The 25772-nt window shown below is 40.9% G+C and overlaps 1 protein-coding gene, 1 non-coding gene and 1 pseudogene across 5 annotated transcripts in view; 2 read left to right on the top strand and 1 right to left on the bottom strand.

Annotated features, from left to right (window-relative positions):
* Nucleotides 1-1688: 1688 nt before the first annotated feature.
* The window catches only part of USP34 (ubiquitin specific peptidase 34), a 246821-nt gene continuing 222737 nt past the window's right edge, over nucleotides 1689-25772 (top strand). For all 4 annotated transcript variants that reach the window (XR_005987998.1, XM_041756567.1, XM_041756568.1 and 1 more), the window contains exon 1: nucleotides 1689-1879. Coding sequence is in view for 3 of the 4 variants with exons in the window: in XM_041756567.1 (XP_041612501.1) it covers nucleotides 1837-1879 (43 nt within the window). In the remaining variant the exon portion in view is untranslated. The remainder of the gene's footprint in view (nucleotides 1880-25772) is intronic.
* LOC121491540 lies at nucleotides 14403-17147 on the top strand (annotated as a pseudogene).
* On the bottom strand, nucleotides 18739-18929 carry LOC121492304. Its single transcript, XR_005988199.1, has one exon. It is a non-coding gene; the product is annotated as a U2 spliceosomal RNA (small nuclear RNA).

The following is a 25772-nucleotide window of genomic DNA, read 5'->3' as shown; positions in this document are numbered from 1 at the left end:
CACCGGCAAGGACTCAAGACACAGGTGCAGCCCTACCATGACGGTTTTAAACCAGTAACAAGTATTCCTTGCGCCTTTCGTCCCGAAGTTCCAAGTCTCTAGCTGCCACCTGAAAAAAACAAAACAAAATTTGGGTCTGGCAAATTCCCCCGTTGGCCGGTGGCGACGGACGCCGAAGGGTGGAGGGGCAAAGTCAGGTCTGCGGACACCCACGTTTTGGAGCAATGATGGGAAGGGAAGATGATGGCAGGCGGGCTCTACAGCTGCGAACCGACACTGTCGACAGGTGGGCAGAAACGACGGCATCGGGGTCGGGCGGCAGCAGGTAAAGAGCGCGGGCGGAGGCGGGCCCGGCATGGGGAGACGGCGGGGCAGAACCTCCACAGAACCCACAGGGTCTGTGAGCTGCTCGGCTCACAGCCTCCACGGCGGGGACCCACCCTCCCTCCCTTTGGGCCTGTGCAGCCGCAGCTCCGTCAAACAGGCCGCACTCGGGAGGCGGCGAGGCTGTGAGGCGCAGGCGGGAGGGAGGTTCTCCTGAGGCCGGCCCGAGCCGGGCGTCCCCTTTCCCTCACCTGCTCTTCTTCATTTTTCTCCCCACCTCAGTACCCCGGCGGTTTGCGCTTCGCTGAGGAGCGAAAATACGCTATTTCAGGTGAAGAGCCGTGGACGGGCAATTGGCGCAGGGCCCTCTCGCGTACAGGGGAGGAGACGCCATGTGAGCGCTCCTCGCGCCGCCATTTCTAGTCACGTCAAGGTGTCTGACTGCTCGAGGGCGGACGAGCCTCGGAGAACCGAGGGTGGCGATCCACGCGGATGCAGGTGACGCCGCCCCCGGGCTGTTCCATCCTCACACAGCCCCGCGGGGAGGGGCCGCGGGCCCCGACTCGGGCTGCAGCGTCGCTCGGGCCCCGCCGCCCCGCGAGCCGCTGCCTCCTCCGCCCCCCCGGCCCCGAGCGCGGGGAGGGAGAAAGCGCCCGCTGGCCGTCCTCGTGGGCCCGGAGGAAAGATGGCGAAGCGCAGGGGCGGGGAGCGGGGCGGCGCGGGTGACCCGGCGCTCGCTGGGCCTCGCAGCCCGCGCAGTGGGCCGCGGTGGGCGACGCCGCGCAACCGCGAGCCGCCCGCTGCCTCCGCCATCTTCCCCTACTCACCCGGACTCCCCCCGCGGCCGCGCTGGCTTCGCGTTTCCCTTCCGGCCGCTGACAGAGATCCGGGCTGGGCGGGGTGGGCGAGCGCGCCGAGGGGGTGGACCGAGGGCGGGGAGGCCGGACGGAAGAGGAAAGGGAGGGCGGCGAGCCGGCCGCGGCGGGGTGTGGGGCGAGCGGCGTGTGTGCGGAGGGAGCGGTGGGAGGGCGGGAGGCGAAGAGAGGGCGGGAGGCGGAGGAATGAGAGCGCGAGGCGTTTCTCGTCGGCTCCTTCGCTCGGGCGGAAAGAGCCGAGCGCAGCCCGAACGCTCTATTAAAATGGCGGCGGCGTCAGCGGTGGCCGCGGCGTCTGGTCGGTGAAGTGACTCTGCTGCTTCTCTCCCCACCCGCCCCCTCCCTCCCTCTCCCCTCCCCCCGTCCTTCCCCCCCTTCCCCGCCGCCGGCGCCTCCGCGCCCCTCCGGCCTGCGCACCTCCCCTCGCCCCCCTCCTCTCCCCCGCCCGCTCCGGGGACCGCCGGCCCCCTCCCCCATACTCCTGCTCTCCGCCCCGTCCCCGCCGCCGCCCGCCCTCGTCGCCTCCCCGCCCCGCCGGCCGGCCGGCCCCCTCCTCCGCCTCTCTCCCCTCCCCCCCGCCGGCCGGGATCAGTCAGTGCGATCCGAAGCGGGGGAGGGGGGGGGCGGCGGCCGAACGATGTGCGAGAACTGCGCAGACCTGGTGGAGGTGTTAAATGAAAGTAAGTAGCCGCGGCGGCGGCGGCCTGTGGGGGTGCAGGGTTGGGGGGCCCCGCGCCGCCCCCCGCGCTGCCGCGGCCTGCGGGAGGCGACGGCCCGGCCGGGCGGCGTGCGGGCCTAGCGCCCCGGGAAGGTGCGCGGTGGCGCGGTCGCCGCGGCGCCTCGGGCCCAGCCCGGCCCGGTTACCTGGGCGCCCGCGGCGGGGCCGCCCCGGAGCTCCGGCCTGGCCGGGCCTGGGCGGCCTCCGCTCTCGGAAAGTTTCCTCATTACAGGTGTCAATTAACGAAGGCGCTAATGAGCCCCGGCGGCGTTCGCCCTGCCGGGAAGGTGAGGGGAGGTGGGTCCGAGGACGCGGCTCTCCTCCGCAGTCCGAACCTTTCGGCCCTCCGGCCGCCCTCTTGGCTGTTCCAGCGTGCTGCCGAGGAGGCCTCTTCTACCTGCTTAATTTTCATTAAACTCCCTGGGAGGAGGTTGGTGGTTTTCCCCTCCCTTGGGGGTGTGTGTGTGGGTGTATTAAACCCTTCTGCCAGCCCCGAAATAGATGAAAATGAACTGTAGTAGCCACGGTTGGAACCTTCGTGCCTTTTAAAATTAAAAAAAAAAATTTTTTTTTTTTTTTTTTTTATTAATGATGTTCCTTCTTAGTGTACCATTCGCCGTTTTAAATGGTAGATTTTTATCAAGGAGGGCACTGTACTACGGATACCATCCCAGGATACTCATGGCCTGTCTCCTGGAATGAAAGACCTTATTTCTTATACTTTTGATTATTAAAGAGCATACACTGATTTTTCTTTTTCTTTCTTTTTTTTTTTTTTTAAGCCAGATTCTTTTATTTCCGACCTTTGTAAGATAGTATTTGAGCCTAAAGAAACAGATTGTATTTGCAACTTAGCTACTTCTGGGCCCAAAGGCCTAGTTGGTTGAGGTGCATTAGATAAAAGATTAATTTACGAAAACTTGATTGTTGAGAAAATGCTCATTTACGAACTGCTTATGCGGGCTTTGGATTTGTGTTCTGATATTTCCCAAAACTTCCAAACTACTACCCCTTTTTCTAATGCCATTCTTTTAAAACCATGGCTTTGTAAAATGTGTCCTCTCGTTTGTATTTGAATTTTACTTGATCATTGATGTGCTTGAATTTCACTTGAATAACCCAGGGCAATAGTAAAAGTGGAATGGTTCTAGTTTACATTGAACTGTGTGTTTACTTTCTGACAGGTGGAAGCAGGTTTTGCACATATTCAAACTGTACTTTCCAGTATTTGTGTTAATTCTAAATTTTCCTTGAATTTTAAGGTAACTTGTATGTATTTTGAGATACTTTTACTTTTGGTGCAGGTGGTTTATGATATGGTGGTTATGTAGGTAAAGTCGTTAGTACTTCAGTAAACTTTTATATCTCATATAAGTTGTGTAATTACGGTTTATTATTAAGTTCGGAAATGTATATCTTTGCTCTCTAATATAAGGAAAAACTACTTTAATAATTTTTTGGTGTTTTAAGTTATTTTGAAAGTAACTAGGAAAACCAACTTTAAACATAGTATCTAAGAAACTAAAGTTTATTAATCTTTGTTTTCTTTTGAAAAGAGACATGATCAAAGTTCCTATTGAAAATTATTTGGGAAACCCCTAGAACTTTGTTTAGAAGCTCTCAAAAATGCAGTGGATTTATGGAAACTTTGTAGAGAATCTTGAAGTAGAATTTAGCTTTTATTACTTTAATTATATACAGTTAGTCGAAGCAGGTTCACGGAATTTGGCCATGGAGATCCTCTAAGAAACCTGTCTTAATGAACAAATAAGGATTTTCTATTTATGTATAAGCCAGTGATCTCTAAAAATACTTAGGATGATTTCTTAGTATTTCCCTTAAAGCTTAGTTTAAAAATTTGCCTTCTAAACACTAATCTCAGAATGATGCTTTTTTTTTTTAAATTACTTCAGCAATTTTATTGGTAGGTTATACCAAACTATTACAAACAGATTTCTTCCTTTCTTTTCTTTCTTTCTTTCCCTCTCCTGTAGTTTTAAAATTGTTTTCATTTTTCTTCTGTGTAGTTCTGGTATCCCAAACATAAGATGCTTAAGTTTCTTGAGAACAGAGGGTATTACTTTATCTCATTATACTAACATTAATCCGTGACTAGATATAAGCATGATGGTTGGAATTTCATAAAACTTGTTGAGGTAGGTTATAACTCTTTCTGGAAATTTTGCTCAAAATAAGTAAGTCTATACTTTATTCCCCAGAGGTTGTGCAAAGATGAAGATCAACTCATCCTTGATTAGAAAATCAGACTTAAAAGTCCCCAAATAATGTGCTCAGAATTTTTCTCCCAATATGATGCCCTGTAAGAGTTTAATCAAGAGAAGAAATAAAATTATATTTTTGGGTGATGTGTTTCAAGTTGATTTTTGAAAAGGAATTATCAAAAAACACACACCAAAAACCTATTTCTTTCAAATTTACCAACACTGATGAAACTTAAAAGAAATTTTGTGCTTTAAATGAAAGGGTAGATAGAATGCAGTAGTATTGCTTTATATCTGATATGCACAGAGGTTTTGATAACAGGACTTCAAATGCTTATTTAAAAATCTGGCAGAATGCAATTTAGTTAAAAATTGGTAACAAAAGATTATAGTCTGCTTCTGTCATCAGTTTTTGATGAGAGAATATTACCTTATACTTCTGCTCCAGCTGGCAATCTGAAGCTGTGAACTCTCACCAGGTATACAGACATAGTTTTGCCTGCGATTTAAGGGCCCATTGAAGCCTGTCCAAGGAACCAGGCTAAGAACCCCATAATAAGGACCCCCATATCGCCTTTTCAAATATAGTCTTGACAGATATCCTAAAACTTGAAAATTACATTTCGGAGTAATGTTTGGCTGTAGTGTTAGAATAACCAATCTCAGTGCAACATATTTAAGTTTCTCTTTTCCTTTCAGTGCTTTATTTTTTTAAAAAGGACATCTTATTTTTTTTTTTTTAATTTTTATTTATTTTTTATTTTATGATAGTCACAGAGAGAGAGAGAGAGGCAGAGACATAGGCAGAGGGAGAAGCAGGCTCCATGCACCGGGAGCCCGATGTGGGATTCGATCCCGGGTCTCCAGGATTGCGCCCTGGGCCAAAGGCAGGCGCCAAACCGCTGCGCCACCCAGGGATCCCCTAAAAAGGACATCTTAAAGGCTTGGGATGTGTTGAGTTAATTTGGCTACTATCAGTTTTGTGAGGTTGAATTTAGTTTAGGAATGTATTGAGTTAATTTGGCTGCTGTTTGTGGGTTTGCATTCAGTTTAGGAAATAATTTTAAGTTTATATTGTTTTGCTTATTCTGTTGAATTTGTATATACGCAGCTTTTCTAGCTGTTTTTGTGAACCAGTTCACTGAGTCCAGAGTATTTCTGGGTGTTGATGAGAAGTTGGAGGTCTGAAGTTCCGCTTTGGACTACCACCATAGCTAGCTTAGTAGTAAATTGAGGTCATTATTTGCCTTGGTAAAGTAAATTTCTCTGAGAGAAGACTGAAAATGGCTTTAAATGTAGATTTTTATCCTATGGGTGTGTGTAGTGAATTACAGTTTGCCAACTGTAGCATTTAAACAAAGTAGACCAGTTATTTGTCTCTCATTATCCTTGGAGATGGGCAGTAGCAAGTATTGGTATCTAAGTTTTAGAGGTGAAGAAATTGAATCTCAGGAAGGCTAAGTGGTTTGCCAGATAAAGGTCACCTGTCACTTACTTAGCTAGTAGTCCTATCTAAGCTTGAACTCAAGATACTGTGATAGCAGTATTTGCAGAATAATTCTGTTTGCATTATTTTTAAAGCAGAATATTGAGCAGTTTGTGTTGAATACTTTATCAGCTCTTTGAGGTAGGGTAGGTACTGTACTCTTATCACCCTCTTCAGATAAGAGAGCCAATATTTAGGGTTTATATGACTTGGTTAGAGTCCCATGAGTATTTGATGGAGCCAGGATTTGAATAGGACTTAATCTTAGGTCAGGCTAAAAAGGCCATGCTCTTACCAGTTATACTGTGCTTTGTAAACCTTATGATGATCTGTTTGAATGGTAGACATTATTGTGAGTGCCCTGTTTAATTGACAGAATAAAAAATTAGTATGTATTTTTTTTCTTAAAGATTTTATTCATTCATGAGTGACAGGGAGAGAGAGAGAGGCAGAGACACAGGCAGAGGGAGAAGCAGGCTCCATGCAGAGAGCCCGACATGGGACTTGATCCTGGGTCTCCAGGATCAGGCCCTGGGCTGAAGGCGGTGCTAAATCGCTGAGCCACCCAGGCTGCCCCCCAAATTAGTGTATTTTTATGTATTTATTTTCACAACTTCAGGCATAATGCCATTGTAATTGTAGTAGGAATTTAAAAGCTTTAAGTAGCTGAATGGAATCTAAGTATTGTTAGCATTGAGCCCTTTAATTAACCATACATTTCTGGAATCTAAGTATTGTTAGCATTGAGCCCCTTAATTAACCATACATTTCTAGATATTAAGAGTATAGGCACTAAATTCATTAATATTTTTTGGTTGACCTCTAATTCTAAAATTTGAAGTGCTTCTTAAAATTGGAAATCTGATTTTACAGTACAAAGTTCCAAATTATGAATTATTATTTGGTGATCTAGCTAAGTATATATCCTCTATTTTTTTTTTTTTTTTAAAGATTTTTATTTATTCATGAGAGACACAGAGAAGGAGGCTCCATGCAGGGAGCCCATTGTGGGACTTGATCCCGGGACTCCAGGATCACTCCCTGGGCCGAAGGCAGATGCTCAACCGCTGAGCTACCCAGGCGTCCCAGTGTATATCCTCTTAAATCAATTAATATTTGAAGTAGTGTTCATGATTTCTTTTCTAAGATTTTATTTATTCATGAGAGAGAGAGAGTGGCAGAGACATAGGCAGAGGAAGAAGCGGGCTTCCCACCTGGAGTCTGATGCGGGACTTGATCCCAGGACCCTGGGATCACGCCCTGTGCCAAAGGCAGACGTGCTCAACTGCTGAGCCACCCAGGCGTCCCTGTTCATGATTTCAATTCGTATATTTTTATAACTTAGAAACCATAAAGTACTAAAACCCTAACCCTAACCCTAACCCTAATAAGATTAATGAAAAACAATGTCTACACCGTCTGTGGCAAGGCTTGAAGATGAGAATTAGAATTTCAACTATGAAAGGAGTTCGTCAACACCCAGAGATTGGGCTGTCTATCTGGAGTGGAGGCTGACCTGGAAATCCAATTCTTTTGAGGGTCTGTACATGGTAATTGGCAAAAAACATGATGAACTAAACAGGTCAATTCCTTTCTTTTAAAAACGGCCCTTAAGAAAGAGCTTGAGCTTAGAGTCCTTCTTCCCTGGTCCTGCCTATTCAGCCATCCAGAGCTTGAAGGTCCTGTCGTATGAGCAAGTGGCTATGAGCTTGTAGGTAGTATGTTATGTAGGTTATCTGCATTGTCAGTGGTAATTGTTAATTAGCTTTAGCACTATATTCATTAAACATTAATTTTTCTTGTATTAAATCATTAATTTTTCTTGTATTAAACATTAATTTTTCTTGTATTAAATCATTAATTTAATGATAATACCCATATATATGATTTAAAAGTATTTCTAATGTGTGTGTTAGTGTGTACTAGTAAGACATTTTACATTTTCAGAAAGAGAAAGGAACTTTTTCAATAATGGCTTGACCAAGATGTGACAGACCTGAGAAAAATGAGTTGCCTCTCTCTTTTTAAATTTTTCTTAATTATAAACGTTGCATATTCTCATTGTAGACCATCTGAAAACTGTAAATCTAATCATCCACTGCTGATTCCTGTTGATGCTCTGAAATATTTTTGGTACACATTTACAATTTTTTTTAAAAAAGATTTTATTTAACAGAGTGAGCATGAACTGGGAACAGGGGCAGAGTTGAGAGGGGCAGAGAGAAGCAGACTCCCCACTGGGCAGGGAGCCTCACTCTGGGCTCTATCCCAGGACCCTGGGATCATAACTTGAGCTGAGGGCAGATGCTCAATTGACTGAGCCATCCAGGCACTCACACATTTACATTATTTTTTATTTTTTATTTTTTACATTTACATTTTTGAGAATGAGATATATAGTTTAATATGTAGTTTGTTTTGTTTTGTTTTAAGATTTTATTCATTTATTCATGAGAGACAGAGGAGAGAGGCAGAGACACAGGCAGAGGGAGAAGCAGGCCCCACGCAGGGAGCCCGACGTGGGACTCTCGATCCTGGGTCTCCAGGACCAGGTCCTGGACTGAAGGCGGCGCTAAACTGCTGAGCCACTCGGGCTGCCCATGTAGTTTGTTTCACCCAATGTTTTGTTTGATTGTTTTCCTTATTAACCTGTTTTGAAAATATACTTTTTGTCTGTATGGTATTTCATTTTGTACAAGACTTAATATTTTCCTATTGTATGTTTCCAATTCTTACGAATAATGCTGCAAATGAGCAGCCTGTACATAAATCTTTTATTTACATTACTGTGTTTTTTTTAGCTAGGTTTATATAAGTGATCACTGTGTCAAAAATATAAACATCTTTTGTTGTCTACTTGTTCAGAAAGGATATACTGATTTCCATTATTTAAGCATTGTCTGCATAATGTGGGCACTTGTACTGTATATTATCCTTGAAAAAGTGTTATTTTGGTGAAAGCTGTAGTAGCCAGTTACTGGTAAGTTTAAACACTTGTATTTTTATTGGCTATTTGCATTTTTTAATACATTGCCTGTATTTTTTCCTACTTCTCAGGTTTTAATGTTTTATGTGATTACCTTATGAGTTGCTCATTTATTTTTTTTAAAAGATTTTATTTATTCATTCATTAGACACACACAGAGAAAGAGAGAGAGAGGCAGAGAGGCAGAGACACAGGCAGAGGGAGAAGCAGGCTCCATGCAGAGAGCCCAACATGGGACTGGATCCCTGGACTCCAGGATGATGCCCTGGGCCGAAGGCAGGGTGCTAAACCGCTGAGCCACTCAGGGATCCCCGAGTTGCTCATTTATTAACCATAGCATCTCTTGGTCGTATTCACCACATCCATTTTTTTCATGTCCCCCACACCTTTTTAAATGTAGTCTCTACATCCAGTGTGGGGCCCTGAGATCGAGAGTTGGATGCTTTGCTGACTGAGCCAGCTAGGCACCCCGTTCCTGTTTTTCTGTTCTTTTTTGTTTGTTTGTTTTGGTGTTTTTAATTATAGGTCTTGAAAAAATGTTTTTTATTGTTCAGCTTCTTCTGCAGAGTTGCCTTCTAAAACACGGTATATGATTATCATAAGACCTGCTTAAACCATCATAGATCTTCATTGCTTGAAGAATAAAATTCTAACTTCTCTGCCTGACCTATATGATTAGCAGAGTTTGGCCCAAACTCCTCTTCCTAGCTTCAAATCCCACTTTTTTGGTGAGGCCTTCTTAACTGTTTCCCAACCTCTCTTGAAATGACTTATATCCTTTAGTTTAGAATATGTACTTTCATTATATAGCCCTTTTTCCTTTTTTAAAAAAAAATTTAAAAGGTTTTATTTATTCATGAGAGACACAGAGAGGGAGAGACGTAGAGAAGCTCGTCCCTACAGGGAGCCTGATGTGGGACCTGATCCCAGAGTTCTGGCATTCCTTTTTTTTTAAAGTTAACATTAGCCTTCCTTGCTGGATGATGAGCCCCTTACAGTCAGGGGTCATGTTTTCTTTTCCCAGTCCCTAAAGTAGTGCCTTGTAGAGGATAGGTGAGCATTTTAGGTAATGAAAGGTTTTTGTAGAAGAAAGATGGGATTGTCTAGTTAAATCAGTATTCTTGGGCCTGTAATCGAAAATAACTTGAATATTTTTTTTTTAAATCTTTTTTATTTATTTTTTATTTTTTTATTTTTTTAATTTAATTTTATTTATTTATGATAGGCACACAGTGAGAGAGAGAGGCAGAGACACAGGCAGAGGGAGAAGCAGGCTCCATGCACCGGGAGCCTGACGTGGGATTCGATCCTGAGTCTCCAGGATCGCGCCCTGGGCCAAAGGCAGGTGCCAAACCGCTGCGCCACCCAGGGATCCCAACTTGAATATTTTTTAACATAAGCTCTGCACCCAACAAGGGGCTTGAACTCACACCCACAAGGTCAAGAGTTACATGTGCCACTGACAGCCAGCCAGGTGCCCCTAATCAGTAGTGGTTTAGGTATGAGTTTCTGGCTGAAGTATGCTGTAGGTGAGGACTGTATCATATCTACTGCTTTTTATTACCTTATTCATGAATTGTTAGGTATATGCTTATGAAAAAATACTCACCCTAAGCAACTCTGTTCTAAATTAAGATGCATTGCAAGACTTTTTTCGGGAAAAAAAAATCAAATAGTATAGAAAATTATAAAGAAAATTAGGAAAAGGGATCCTTGGGTGGCGCAGTGGTTTAGCGCCTGCCTTTGGCCCAGAGTGCGATCCTGGAGACCCGGGATCGAGTCCCACGTCAGGCTCCTGGTGCATGGAGCCTGCTTCTCCCTCTGCCTATGTCTCTGCCCCCCCCCCTCTCTCTCTCCCTCTCTCTCTCTCTGTGTGACTATCATAAATAAATAAAAATTAAAAAAAAAACTTTTAAGAAAATTAGGAAAATCTGAAACTGCTTACCAAAGAAATTGTCCATGTTTTAATAAACATCTCTTAAGTCATTCCTGGTTTCCTTATCTATAGCTTTCCTAATACATACTATTTTATGTAAAAAGCAAGTTACATGCTCTATATTTCTGTATCATTTTTTATTAAGATATAGGCATCTTTTTATGTTAACATCCACTTTATTATTTTTAATGGCTCCAGTGTAGTCTTCCATTATTTGGTCCTACTGTAACTTAACCAGTCCTCTGTTGGGCATTTGGGTTTTTGTAAGTCTTTGTGTTATTGTCTGAATATTACTTTGAATATGGTCTGTGAAGTCAGATTGTTGAGTAGCTCATACAGCATATCTGGAAGGAAATTTGACAGTGTGCTAAAACTTAACAATAGTGCATCAGTATATTGGCTTTATAGTCTTAAAGTTTGACTCCTGGGTCTGTGGGGCTGTTTTAGCAATGTAGCAGTGTACTGTTCTAAACCACCATGAGAAAATAGGTACTTTTTATTCTGGGTAATTTTGCTTGTCAGACTCATAAACCATATTCTGATTACTGAGAAAGGTTCAGTAACCAATGATGATTGTAGGAACATAGGAGCAAAAACTCAGAATAAATTTAGACTTAAGAAAATGCTAAGTAAGACAATAGGGGTTTTGAAGCTGTGTTCAAAGTAAGAGTATCATTAAGGGGTTAGTGGGCCCACTCTTTGATGGAGTGGCATAATACAGCAGTGGTGGTATTGGTCAGAACAAAGTTGTTTTATTCTAATCATACCTTGTTTCTACCCCCCCCTTTTAAAAAAGATTTTATTTATTTATTCATGAGAGACAAAGAGGCAGAGATATAGGCAGGAGGAGAAGCATGCTCCCTGTGGGAAGCCCGATGTGGGACTCGATCCCAGGACCCAGGGATCATGACCTGAGCCACCCAGGTGCCTGTCTATTTCTCTTTTAAGAGGAGTCGCCAGACATGTAGGATAAAGTTTATATTAAGAGGAAATCTAATCTCTAGATTGGTGAGGAATGGTGAGAGTTTTGTTAGTGGTGTTAAAAGTTAAAATCTCCAGGTCTGGGCAGATTACATCCAGTGAAGGTGATACAGTTTTGGTTGTGTGTGATTGTGAAGCTCTAGCTGAGTTTCCTGGAGAGCAGAAATTGGCAAGTATTGTTTTAGGTTATTTTTTCCCCATTATTTTGGAAAATAGAAGAGAAACTTTCCACTACTGAATAATCACTTAGTAGTGAGTGAAATGATGGTAAAAAATTGGCATGACACTAAGTAACTTAAAACAATGTCATTTTTTTTTTTTTGGCCTTAGAAACCAATATGATAAAACATGGAAATTCTATATGTATGACCTACTTTGATTATATCAATGTGATAGAATCTGATGCCATCCTGGTAGAGAAGATGAAATGTATTTTTGTTGTTTTAGAGGGACTTGACTGGTGGCAAGCCACAGGATCTTGGCCTTAATTCTTTCCTCTTCAGGATTTTCAGTAATGATTTTTGGTTTGTAAACAGTTCTTGGAATGTAATTGTTGCTATTTCACGGAAGTGAAGGGGATTTCAGAACCTTTTCCCTTTTAAAAAATTAATAAATTAATTCACTTTAATTTGTTTTATAAATTGGAGTTGTATGTAAGGTTTCTTTTGGGGAGAACACGGTGTAGCTGCTTTATAAATAATTTTGAAGGGGTGCCTGGGTGGCTCAGATGGTTAAGTGTTTGCCTTTAGCTCAGGTTAGATCTCCAGGACCTGGGATCTAGCCTTGAGTTGGGCTCCCTGCTCAGCAGGGAGTCTGCTTCTCCCTCTCCCTGTTTATTCTCTCTCTCTCTCTCTCTCTGTCTCTCTGTCTCTCTCTTTGAGAAGCTTGACGATGGGAATTGGAAAACTCATGAAAAACTGACAAAGGAACTATGGAGAGATTAATTCTGGTGTAAGTGGATTAGGCAAGGTTTCAAGGAAGATGGAAGATTGAATTGGGCCTTTAACTGCTCCGAATAGTTGTTGGGAATAAGGGAAGTGGAATGGTTTACCACTATTTGTGATGTAGCCACTGCTAGCCTCATTCCCTTGTTTTGTGCTTTCTCTCAGGGATGTTATTTGCTGCCATGATGAGCCTTTATGCATGCCTGGTATTTATCACCTTACTATGCCTTCAAATCTCAACCTAAATGTTACTTTTTCAGAAAGGCCTTTCTTGAACATCCAATGTAAAGTATTTCTGATTTTTTTTTTAAGTTTTTACTTACTTACTTACTTACTTACTTACTTACTTACTTACTTACTTTATTTATTTATTTATTTATTTATTTATTTATTTATTTATTTATTTATTTATTCTCCACACCCAGTATGGGGCTCAAACTTGTGATCCAGGGATCAAAAGTTGCATGCTCCTCTGCCTGAGCCAGCCAAGTGCCCCTAAAGTAATTCTGGTTCTTGTCCTTTGTAGCATTTTCTACAGTTTAGAGTTAGGTATTTTTGTTGTTTTATGTTTTTGAATTTTATAAGACAAATTCTGTGGTTGCGACTATTCACTGTTTCTTTTTTTATGGGTCTTTTTTTTTCTTTTAAATATTTTTATTTATTCATGAGAGAGAGAGAGAGAGAGAGAGAGAGAGGGGAAGGAGGAGACATAGGCAGAGGGAGAAGCAGGCTCCCTGTGGGGAGCCCCATGTGGGACTCAATTCCAGGACCCTGGGATCATGACCTGAACCAAAGGCAGATGCTCAACCACTGAGCCACCCAGGCGTCCCTATTAACGAAGTTTCATAGTGCCTGCACATACAAGGATCAGTACTTACTTTTGCACATACTTTAACAATACTTATTGTTAAAATGCTGAAAAATCTTAAGATTGCTGGAGGTTGGTAATGGAATGGAAATCAAGGGTAGGCTGGATGTGTGGTAGTTTTTCCTGCTTTCTGAATCTACTTGGATATTTCACATTCTGTCAGTCCTTTAGTGACAGCCTGCATACCACCCCCAGTCATAAAAAGGTACTTCACTGATTAAAAAAAACCAAAAAAACAAAACCCTAATTTTGTTGTTAAGATGTATGTTTATTTTTTAATTTCTGAATATCCCTTGATATTTACACCCATGGGTTAAAAATGGAAGATTGGTAATTACCTTTTGAACCAGGTAGGACTTTGTTGTAAGGATCAGAAAGAAAAGAACTTCTTTGGTGGAAAAAAGGATTTTTCCCCCTAAGCTATAAATAAGCAGTTTAGGTGTGTGCTATCTTTGGGTGTGGTCTACTCCTTATCTGTGGATTCATAACATTATCATATCAAGACTTCATTTCTTTTTTGGCTTGCTCTCTGTGCTTCCTTGGTTTGACCTCAGTTTGGCTCTTCTCATGGTAGCAGAAATGGCTACTTCACCATCTGTATACCACTGTTTGAAAATCATGTTTTTGTTTTTTAAATATTTTATTTATTTATTCATAAGAGACACAGCGGGAGAGGCAGAGACATAGGCAGAGGGAGAAGCAGGCTGACTCCATGCAGGGAGCCCGATGTGGGACTCGATCCCAATCCCGGGACTCCGGGATCACGCCCTGAGCTGAAGGCAGGTGCTTAACTGCTGAGCCACCCAGGCGTCCAGAAAATCGTGTATATAGTATACAGAGGAGGGGCACCTGGGTCGCTTAGTGTTTGAGCATCTGCCTTTGGCTCAGGTCATAATCCCAGATCCTAGGATGGAGTCCCGCATCAGGCTTCCCTCAGGGAGCCTGCTTCTCTTTCTGCCTGTGTCTCTGCCTCCCTGTGTCTCTCATGAGTAAATAATTAAAATAATTTTATTTAAATAATTAAAATCTTAAAAAATATAGAGGAAAAGAGAATCTCTTCTGAAACCTGTGTTTGATGGCAAATGGCATTTCATATATCATTGGCTTACATGTTTTTGGACTTACTCATGAATAGAGCTCTGAGTGGATGGGCTTTGTTGGCTTAAACTAATCATAACTCATTTTTGAAACTGATCCCACTCAAACCTCATAGCTAAAAAAAAATTCCCCCCCAAAATTTGGTATGTTGTGAGTGTGAAGAAGGTAAGATTGTTTCTGGGCAGCAAACATGTGCATATCTAATACGTTATGCTGTATTGAAAGCTTAATATGAGTGCTCGGAGGGAAGTGAGGAGGTTGCAGCGGCGGCCAAGTTGCTTCTGAGGGGAGGCCAAGATGATGGGCTCGAACGAGTTCAACCTGAACCAGCGCCCGAGGACAGCATCTCCTCCGTGAAGTTCAGCCCCAACACCTCCCAGTTCCTGCTGGTCTCCTCCTGGGATATGTCAGTGCGCCTCTATGATGTGCCAGCCAACTCCATGCGGCTCAAGTACTAGCACACCAGCGCCGTACTGGACTGCTCCTTCTATGATCCAACACATTCTTGGAGTGGGGGATTAGACCATCAGTTGAAAATGCATGATTTGAACACCGATCAAGAAAATCTTGTTGGAACCCACGCGATGCCCCTATCAGATGTGTTGAATACTGTCCAGAAGTGAATGTGATGGTGACAGGGAGTTGGGATCAGACAGATAAATTGTGGGATCCCAGAACTCCTTGTAATGCAGGGACCTTCTCTCAGCCTGAAAATGTGTGTACCCTCTCAATGTCTGGAGACCAGCTGATTGTGGGCACTGCAGGCTGCAGTCTTGGTGTGGGACTTACGGAACATGGGCAATGTGCAGCAGCGCCGCGAGTCCAGACTGAAGTACCAGACTCGCTGCATACGAGCATTTCCAAACAAGCAGGGTTATGTATTAAGCTCTATCGAGGGCCGAGTGGCATTTGAGTACTTGGACCCAAGCCCTGAGGTACAGAAGAAGCATGCCTTCAAGTGTCACAGACTAAAGGAGAACAGTATTGAGCAGATTTACCCTGTCAATGCCATTTCCTTTCACAACATCCACAATATGTTTGCCACAGGTGGCTCTGATGGATCTGTAAACATTTGGGATCCATTTAACAAAAAGCGACTGTGCCAGTTCTATCAGTACCCCACCAGCATTGTGTTCCTTGCCTTCAGTAATGATGGGACCATGCTCGCAATAGCATTGTCGTGTATGTATGAAATGGATGACATGGAACATCCTGAAGATGGAATTTTCATTTGCCAAGTGACAGACGCAGAAACAAAACCCAAGTCACCATGTACTTGACAGGATTTCATTTACTTACGTGCCATGTTGATGATAAAACAGTTCGTATTCCCCCCCCCCCCCAAGAAAAAGAAAGCTTAATATATTTTTTGTGGTTTTATAACTTTGACAATCAATGATTAGTTCTCATCCACATTGATCTGTCTATAGATTTCTGAAAGTGATGACATGTACATAGGTAACCAATAGATAGGATTTGTTTTGTGAATTTTTATGTTTTCTGGACATCTGTATGTGGATATGGTATGGGACATTCGTTATTGCTTTGGCCTGGAAAGCTTTGTTGATACTGGTATCAGTGTTGACATCTAGAGTTCTCTTCTCTGGCAAACTTCTAGGTCTCTGGGTGTCCAGGAGTCACACTTGTTGAAGCCCACACGGTGAATGTACTTGTGAATGTTAATAAGTGTGTTCTGTAGTGACTCTTGTTGATGGCAGAATGGCCCTCCTCTCCACCCTTCTTTGTGGGGAGGCTTTCTGCTGGGCCCAAGTTGGAAAGTTGAAAATCCTTTCTTTTTCTTTCTTTCTTTTTTCTTTTTTTTAAAAAACTATTTCTTATTCTACATACTGAGTACATTATTTGAAAAAAGTAAGTCTTCACTAATTTTTTTTTACCATCACTGTTGAAATATATATTCAACATAAAAAAATACATTAAATGTTTAACTTGGTTAAGCATTGTGCTGAAGACTGTAGTAGATATAGAAATAAATTTAGATGTATATCTCCTCTTAAGGAAAGTTGGAGTCCAATAAGGATGAGGCAGTAGGATGGTAATTGATTGATGTTTAGAATGTGATAGACCTGAGTTAAAATGCTATTCCTGTCATTTATTAAATCTCTGGTTTTGGTTAAGTTCCTTAACCTCGTAATGACTTATTCCTTATTTGGAAATGAGGATGATACTTAATCCTCACAAAATCTCTGTCAAGTGTAATTAAGGTAGTAAGATAATGCACATAAACACCTAACAAAGTGCCAGCATAAGATAAACTGTGTGTGTGTGTGAGAGAGAGAGAGAGAGAGAGAGTGTGTTATTAACTGACATGAGTTATTTCAGTTAAGTTTTGTGGTAATAGTAAACATAGTATGACTTTTTTTTTTTTTTTTTGAGATTTTATTTATTCATGAGAGACACAGGGAGAGAGGCAGAGACACAGGCAGACAGAGAAGCAGGCTCCATGCAGGGAGCCCAACGTGGAACTTGATCTCAGGTCTCCAGGATTACACCCTGGGCCGAAGGCAGACGCTTAACTGCTGGGCCACCTGGGTGCCCCTGGTATGACTTTCTTGAAACTTCACAAAATATTATCTCTGGTTTATTATTATTTTTAATTAAATATTTTATTTATTCATGAGAGACACAGAAAGAGGCAGACACATAGGCAGAGGGAGAAGCAGGCTCCCTGTTGGGGGTGCCTGATGTGGGACTCCCATCCGAAGACCCCAGGATCACCACCAGAGCCAAAGGCAGATGCTCAACCCCTGAGGCACCTAGGTGCCCCGTCTCTGGTTTATTTTCTTATATTTCTCCAGGACCTTGCTCTTTTAAGCTGTCTCTTTTTTCCTCCAGTGTCTTAAGTTCTCCTGAAGCTTCTGAAATCTGGCTTCTGCTGTTGCTTAAAAACTATATTGTCACAGGTTACCAGTGGCTGCCTTTTACCAAGCAAATGGGGAGTTTTTTTCTCCTATAATTTTCACATTGGTCAGTGTTTTCTCTTTGTTTCACTTATTGTTTGGTGCTTATGGTTGTGATGTATATGATTGTTGTAGGAAGTTTTAAAAAACTAGTATACATCAATAAAACATTCATAATTACTTTGTTAAAATTCTGGTATATCATTCTAGCTATTCTGTGACTATATAAAATTGAGTTGTTTTTTTTTTAATGATTTTATTTATTCATGAGAGGCAGAGAGGCAGAGAAAGAGGTAGAGGAAGAAACAGGCTCTATGCAGGGAGCCCAATGTGGGATTCGATCCTGGGACCACGCCCTGAGCCAAAGGGAGACACTCAACGCTGAGCTACCCAGGCGTCCCTAAAATTGAGTTATGTATACTGTTTCCTTTTTTTAAATGGTCATTTTCTCATATCCTTCTAAGAACGGAATTTAACGGCAGCCTACTTCTAGTTTTTGCATATAACACGTATTTAACTAGTGTTTTCCTGTTTAAAACAAAACAAACCCCAAACCAAAAAGCAAAAAAGCAATGAAACTGTCCTTGAGTATAGAAATCCAGATCATGTTCTAGGTAAAAAGCTAAAAAAATTTAAGTTTTTTTTTTTTTTAATTATCAAACTTTAATTGATAGACTAATCTTACAGGATAAACAATAAGACAGCTAGTCAAGGTTACACTTAAAAAAAAAAAAAAATCCAGCAGCGCAGATCTAATAGACTAAATATGTTCATCTCCTCCCAAATAGGCATTTGATTTAAAAACAGAAACCAGAACAGAGCGCACACCACAAGGAAACATGGTACTTACGTATATCGTCAAATAATTCTGCAGAACTCCTTAAGAAAGAAAAGGAAAGAGGTTTTTTTTTTAGAAATTTAGAAAGCAGTGATTGCTAAAAACCTTGAAAGGTTATACTAATGTGTACCCTGTCAGTAGTATTTGAGAATGCTTGTTTTTTTGCATTAAATATTCTATTTAAAAAAATCCATATAGTGGGGAAAAAACGGAGTTGCTATCCCAAACTATTTGGTTTCTGCAAGAGTTTGGATATTGAGGATATTTGCATTATTTGTATCGTGACATATTTGGTTCCTGAGTGAGTAGTCTGTTACTTAGAAAGGCTTTTCTCTGAGATCAGATATTTAATTTTTTTCTAGCTTTTTAATGGATTTGTTGAATTTTTAATCTGTTTGGAATGTATTTTGATCTAAATTAAGTGGGATCTGACTTTACCTTTTCCAAATAATACTCAGTGGTCTTAGTGTCTTCTTTTTCCCAGTGATTTGAAATGCTGCTTTTGCTTGCTTGCTTGCTTTATTTATTTATTTACTTACTTACTTACTTACTTACCGTTCCTGGAAGTACTGCAATACCAGGTCAATGCGTGGAGTGGACAGAGCAAGCTTCTATTCCATCTCCCTGCTCCAAAAATCCATTTAATATATTGTCCTCTGATAGAGGACATATCAGATATTAAACTGATAAGAACAGATACTACACTTGATCTTAGCCAAAAGGCCAAGAAGCGATTGTTTTACTTATTTATTTTTAAAGGTTTATTTATTTTAGAGAGGGGGAGAGAGATAGCGTCCTGCAAACAAGAGCTTGCATGTTAGCAAGATGGGGAGGATGGAGAGGGAGGGAGGGTGAGGGAGGAAGAGAATCTCCACCACACTGCCCCACAGAGTGTGGAGCTTGATGGGGGGGCTAGACCTCATGACTCTAAGATCATGACTTGGGCTGAAATAGAGTTGGATGCTTAATTGACTGAGCCACTCAGCCTCCCCAACTGTACATCTTAATTGACTGTATTCACAATTATGCAACCATCATCATAGTCAATTTTATTTATTTTATTTATTTTTAAAAAGATTTTATGAGAGAGAGAGAGAGAGAGAGAGGTACAGACACAGGCAGAGGGAGAAGCAGGCTCCCTGCAGGGAGCGGGACGTGGGACTCCATCCTGGGACTCCAGGATCACACCCTGGGCTGAAGGTGCCGCTAAACCGCTGAGCCACCTGGGCTGCCCCATCATAGTCCATTTTAAAATACTTTCGTCACCTCAAAAGGAAACTCCATACCCTTTAACTGTGACTCTAAATCCTCCATCCATAGCAACAATCTATTTTCTCTGTGTAGTTGTCTATTTCAAATATTTCATGTAAATGGAATCATAATATATTGTCTTTTGTGACTGACTTCTTTCACTTAGCACATTTTCAAGATTCATTCATGCTGGAGCACAAATCAGTACCTCATTCCTTTTTATGGCTGAATAATATTTCATTGTATGGTTATAACACATTTTTATCCATTAATCAGTTGACAGATTTGGGTTCTTTTAACATTATGAATAATGCTTCCTTGAACATTTGTTTAAAAAGTTTTTCTGTAGTCTTATGTTTTCATTTCTGTCAAGTCTATGTCTAGGACTGGAATCATTAGGTCAGCTAGTAATTGCATTTAACTTTTTCAAAAACTGTGAGATTGTTTTTTAAATTGCTGTACCATTTTATATTCCATTTATTTATTCATTCATTCTTTAAAGGTTTTATTTATTAGTGCGAGAGTGCATAGATAGAGGGAGGGGCAGAGGGAGAGGGAGAAGCAGACTTCTTGCTGAGCAGGGAGCCCAATGTGGGGCTCAATCCCAGTACCCCAGGATCATGACCTGGGCCAAAGGCAGGTGCTCCTTTAGATTCCCTTTAGCAGTGTATGAGGGTTTCATACATCGTCACCAACACTGGTTGGTTGGTTTTCAGATCATTATTTGTTTCTTTGGTGGGATTTTTTTTTTTTTTTTTTTTACAGCTGGAATATGGAGGCAAACACTTGATATTTTGACTATTCTAGCTATCCTAGTGGGTATAAAGTGGTATCTCATTGTGGTTTTTTTTTGGGGGAAATTTCCCTTCAGATCCTTCACTCACTTTTTAATTGCGATGTTTGTCTTTTTATTATTTGTATGAGCTTTTTTATATATTCTAGGCATAAGTCCCTTATTAGGATTTGCAAATATTTTCTCCCATATTGTGAATTATCTTTTCACTTTCTCAGTAGTGTCTTTTGGAGCACAATATATATATATTTTTAAATTTATTTATTAGTGGGACGCCTGGGTGCCTCAGTGGTTGAGCGTCTGCCTTCAGCTTGGGGCGTGATCCGGGAGTTCCAGCTCGAGTCCCGCATCGGGCTTCCTGCTTGGAGTCTGCTTCTCGTCCCTCTGTCTATGTCTCTGCTTTTCTCTGTGTCTCTCGTGAATAAATGAATAAAATCTTAATAAAATCTTAAAAAAAAAAAGATGTATTTATTGGAGAGTGTGCTCATGCGCACGAGAGACAGCACAGGGGGAGGGGCAAAGGAGAGGGGAGGTAGAGAATCTCAAGTAGACTCCGTGTGGAGCATGGTCCAATCTCATCTTGCATGAGGCTGTCCAGTTGTTGTAGCACCATTTGTAGAAAAGACATTCTCCACTGACTGGTCTTGGCATCTCTGTTGAAAATCAGTTGACCACAGATAAGTATTCTGGACTCTTCTGGACTTTAAATTCTGTCCTATTAATTTTATATCTGTCCTTTTGCCAGTACTACACCATCTTGGTTAGCTTTGTAGTAAGATTTGAAATTGGAAAGTGTGAACCTTCTTTTTCAAAATTATCTTGGCTTTTTTTTTTTTTTTAACGTTTGCATTGTTCGTTGCCAGTGTATAGAGATAAGCTGATTTTGTGTGTGTGTGTGTGTGTGTGTGTGTGTGTGTGTAGGTATCTCATTGTGGTTTTATTTTTGGGGAAATTTCCCTTCAGATCCTTCACTCATTGTCTTTTGTGACTGACTTCTTTCACTTAGCACATTTTCAAGATTCATTGGTATTGGTATTTTGGTGTTGGTATTTTGCAACCTTTTGAAACTGGTTTATTAATTTTCTTTTATGGATTCTTTAGATTTTTCTCAGGATTTATACAAGATCATGTGTGTGAATGGAGACTGTTGTACTTCCCTCTTTTCAAACAGGATATCTTTTATTTAATATATTGCTTTATTAAATCATTACCTTCATTTGGCTCCATCATTGGTTCTTAGAGTGTTATCTCTGGACCCTTGCGGGTCTAATGGAGCCTTTGAAGGGAGTCTGAGGGGTTAAGACATTATTTGCCTTTTGGTTGATATTTTCACTGATAGCTCAAAGGCATGATAGATAAAACTGTTGGCTGCATTGCAGGAAATAGGGCTGTGGTGATGTAGAAAATGGTTGGAGTGCAGAGCCAATGGCCAAGAAAAAATTGAGAATAATAAAAGGTGGTTTTATTAAAGCCGCGGGGTCAGGACCCTGGTCAGAAAGAGCTGCACTGGGGGGTGTGAGGAGTGGCTGATTATATACTTTCAAGGTGGGGGAGGGGTTAGGGATAGCCTTAGTCTCTAAGGAATTTTGGAAGCAAGGTTTCCAGGACCTTGAGGGGGCTAGGTATTTTTAATAAAACCTTAGTTGTGAGACCCTTCAGATGTATATGGGTGGGTCATATGCTTGGAGGATGATTGCCAGCATGCATCTTGGGGGGTAGAAGTTTCCAAAGGAATTTTTTTTTAAAAAGATTTTATTTATTTATTCATAGAGACAGAGAGAGAGGCAGAGGGAGAAGCAGGCTCCATGCAGGGAGCCTGACGTGGGACTCAATCCCGGGTCTCCAGGATCACATCCCAGCCTGCAGGCGGCGCCAAACCGCTGCGCCACCGGGGCTGCCCTCCAAAGGAATTTTTATATGTTAAAGAAGACTTAGAAGATTTTGGGGGTGGAGGAAGAGGGATGTCGGGATAATGTTAAGCTAAGATTACCTTTTGCCACTAGCAAAGTGTTAGCATCGAGGCAGCTGAGTTCCTAGAGGAATGTCACTTTGCCTATTTCAAGGACTTGTCAATGGGCTGTAAATAGTAAGTAAAATCTTTTGCCTTTGCTTCCCACATTAGTGGCACTGAGTAGTTAACATAGTCTTCACCGCCAAGCATTAGCTGTTTGGCAAGTGATGTCCTTGATGAAGCAATGAAAATTAATCTTATTAAATCTCAGCGCTTGTGTACATGTCTTCATGTGTATGTACTGTGATGAAATGAGAAGTACATGTAAAACATTTCTCCTTCACACTGCCGTGTAAGATGGTTGTCTTAAGGAAGTGCGATCATATGATTGAGTTTTAAGCTGAACAAGCTGCTCTTTTTCCTGAAAAATGATTTTAATTTGAAAGAATGATTGACTCAAAGGTTATCCAGATTTGGGTATTTGGCAGACATTTTCTGGAATGAATGAAGCAAAGCATATCATTTCAAAGAAGACAGTGTTAGTTGCCAGAGATAAAATTGAGCTTTCAAGAGAAGATTATAATTTTGGAAAAATTGTACCTGTCACTTTGAGCCTGTCACTTTGAGTTTGACAGCTACCCAGTACTTAGTTTTGAGGAGATTGAGGGGAATATTAATGATGTAAGTTTTTGATACTCTGTAAAGAAGTATGTCAACATAACTTAGTGATCCAGTATTTTCTGTAACACCACTGTGTGATGTTACAAAAACATTTATGGGCTGATCTATTCAGAGAGTGAGATAGATCGATGGATTTTAATGTATCAGTACTGACACAGTTTTAGATTTCATATTGCAGTGTAATCTTTAAGAAATTAACAGTCATTGAGTTTTGGTGTAATATCAAAGAAGAATATCCAAAATTATCTGTTAAAGCTACTAAAATACTTCTAATTCCATTTTCAGATTTTTTTTAAGGATAGACTTCATATACTTAAAACAGTATATGGCAACAGATAGATGCCAGAAGCAGTTAATGAGAATACAGCTGTTTTCTATTAAGCCTAAAGAGGTTTTTAAAAATTTAGAAACTTGTCATCAAGCCACTAATTTTTTAATAACCGAAAATCGGCAGTGAATTGTTTATAAACTTAACACGATAAATATTGAAAGATAAAAATCGTGTAAACATAAGCTCTTTGAAGTCTTCGGTTTCTGAGCATGTAAAAGGAGTTCTCAAAACAAAGTTTTGGGGGCGCCTGGGTGGCTCAGTGGTTGAGCCTTTGACTTGGGTTCCGTTCCCAGGGTCCTGGGATGGAGTCCTGCGTTGGGTTTCCTTCGGGGAGCCTGCTACTCCCTCTGCTTCTCTAATAAATAAATAAAAACAAAAAGTTTCAGAACTGCTGGGCTGCATATTGAAATTTTCTTTCTTTCTTTCTTTCTTTCTTTCTTTCTTTCTTTCTTTCTTTCTTTCTTTCTTTCTTCCTTTCTTTCTTTCTTTCTTTTTCTTTCTTTTTCTTTCTTTTCTTTCTTTTCTTTCTTTTCTTTCTTTTCTTTCTTTCTTTCTTTCTGTCTTTCTTTCTTTCTTTCTCTTTCTTTTCCTTTCCTTTCCTTTCCTTTCCTTTCCTTTCCTTTCCTTTCTTTTCTTTTCTTTTCTTTTCTTTTCTTTTCTTTTCTTTTCTTTTCTTTCTCTTTTCTTTTCTTTTCTTTTCTTTTCTTTTCTTTTCTTTCTCTTTTCTTTCTCTTTTCTTTCTCTTTTCTTTCTCTTTTCTTTCCTTTTCCTTTTTCTTTTTCTTTTTTCATATTGAAATTTTCTACCTGACTCTGGGTTGCATTATTCTAATCCTTTAAGTGTGGAGATTACCTAAGGTTTAGTTTTTTGCTATGTATTTTCGGAAGAAGTTTGAAGTAGGGATTCAATCTACTAGTACTATCCTCCTTTAGACAATTCTGAGTGTGTTCCTAATCCTGATTAATTTTCCACGCATCAGTTCAATATCTTTAATTTCATGCTGGTCATTTCTACTTAAGTATCTTCCTTTGTTTTCGAATTTCAACAAAGGTGAAACTGAATCCTTCATCTTGTTCTCATATTTATCTTGTTTGCTCCTTTACCAGAACCTTTCTTAATTATGTGAGTTTCTCACACTGCAATCTGTTTTAGTACCTTACTACTTTTCACTTTAGAATAGTGCCTCTGGAAATTTAATGTACATATGAATCACCTGGAGATTTTCTTTAAAATGCAGATTCCAACTCTGGCGGTTTGGAATTTTGCCTGAAATTTCTTCATCCTAACAAACTTCCAGATGATGCTGATGCTATTGGTCCTTGGGATGCACTTTGAGTAGCAAAGCTGTAGAATACTTTTCTTTTCTTTTTTTTTTTTTTTTTTATTTATGATAGTCACAGAGAGAGAGAGAGAGAGAGAGAGAGAGGCAGAGACACAGGCAGAGGGAGAAGCAGGCTCCATGCACTGGGAGCCTGATGTGGGATTCGATCCCGGGTCTCCAGGATCGCGCCCTGGGCCAAAGGCAGGCGCCAAACCGCTGCGCCACCCAGGGATCCCCTAGAATACTTTTCAATTTCACTTAAACTACTCCTGTCTTTTGTAATGCTGTTGTAGTGTGTTTTAATTAATTAGATTTTAAAAATTAAGACCTTATTAATTTATAAGGTCAATATTCATTTAGATTTACCCTTTTTGTTGCTTTTCATTCTTTATTTCATCATTGAGCTTTTATCTGGGATCATTTTTCTTTTAGCGTTTCTTTTGGTGTGGTTTTGCTGTTGATGATTTTTCCCTGTTTTGCTTGTCTTCTAAAATGAAGGTCAATGATTACATTTTCATACAAGCAAACACTGAAATGGGTTATTAAATTACAGATTGGCAGTTACTATTGCTTCTCTCATTGAGGCCCCACCCCCAGCCCCCTCCCAGTTTAAATTTCTTCTTCTGGGAAGTCAGCCCTCAGTTTTGCTTCCTTGAAGGTAAGTTTCTGTTTGATTGATTGATTTAAATATTTTTCTTTTTGTCTTAGGTCTTAAGGTTTTAGCAGTTTTACTCTGGCGTGTCTGTATCTGTTTTTGTATTTGCTTGGAATTTATTCTTGATTTTGGTTTGACTTACAGTTAGTTTCAGAAGTATGTAGCCATTATCTCTTCAGATAGAGATCCTGCCTCATGCTTTCATCATCTTTTGGGCCTCCATTTACATAAATGGTATGCTTTTCACCATCTTCCTTTCTCTTGATCTCTTCTATATTTTCCATCCTTTTGTCATTTTGTTAAATGTATACACCCATGTAAGCACTACCAGAATTGAATATTTCTGCCAATCCACCATTCTTGTAACTGGTGATGTGCTTTTCTCTCCCCAGCTTTATTGAGGTGTAATTGGCATATATAACATTGTATAAGTTTACAGTGTATGTGATGGTTTGATAATATACATACATTGCAAAATGATTACCACATTAAACATCCATCACCTCACATAATTCTCTCTCTCTCTCTTTTTTTTTTTTCTTTGGCTTTGGCAGCAGGGACATATGAGATTTACTCTTAGTAACTTACACACACA

The sequence above is a fragment of the Vulpes lagopus genome, chromosome 5 (assembly GCF_018345385.1).
Source record: "Vulpes lagopus strain Blue_001 chromosome 5, ASM1834538v1, whole genome shotgun sequence".
Lineage (NCBI taxonomy): Eukaryota > Metazoa > Chordata > Mammalia > Carnivora > Canidae > Vulpes > Vulpes lagopus.
The sequence above is the reverse complement of the archived record's forward strand: the minus strand, read 5'-3'. Positions and strand labels throughout refer to the sequence as shown.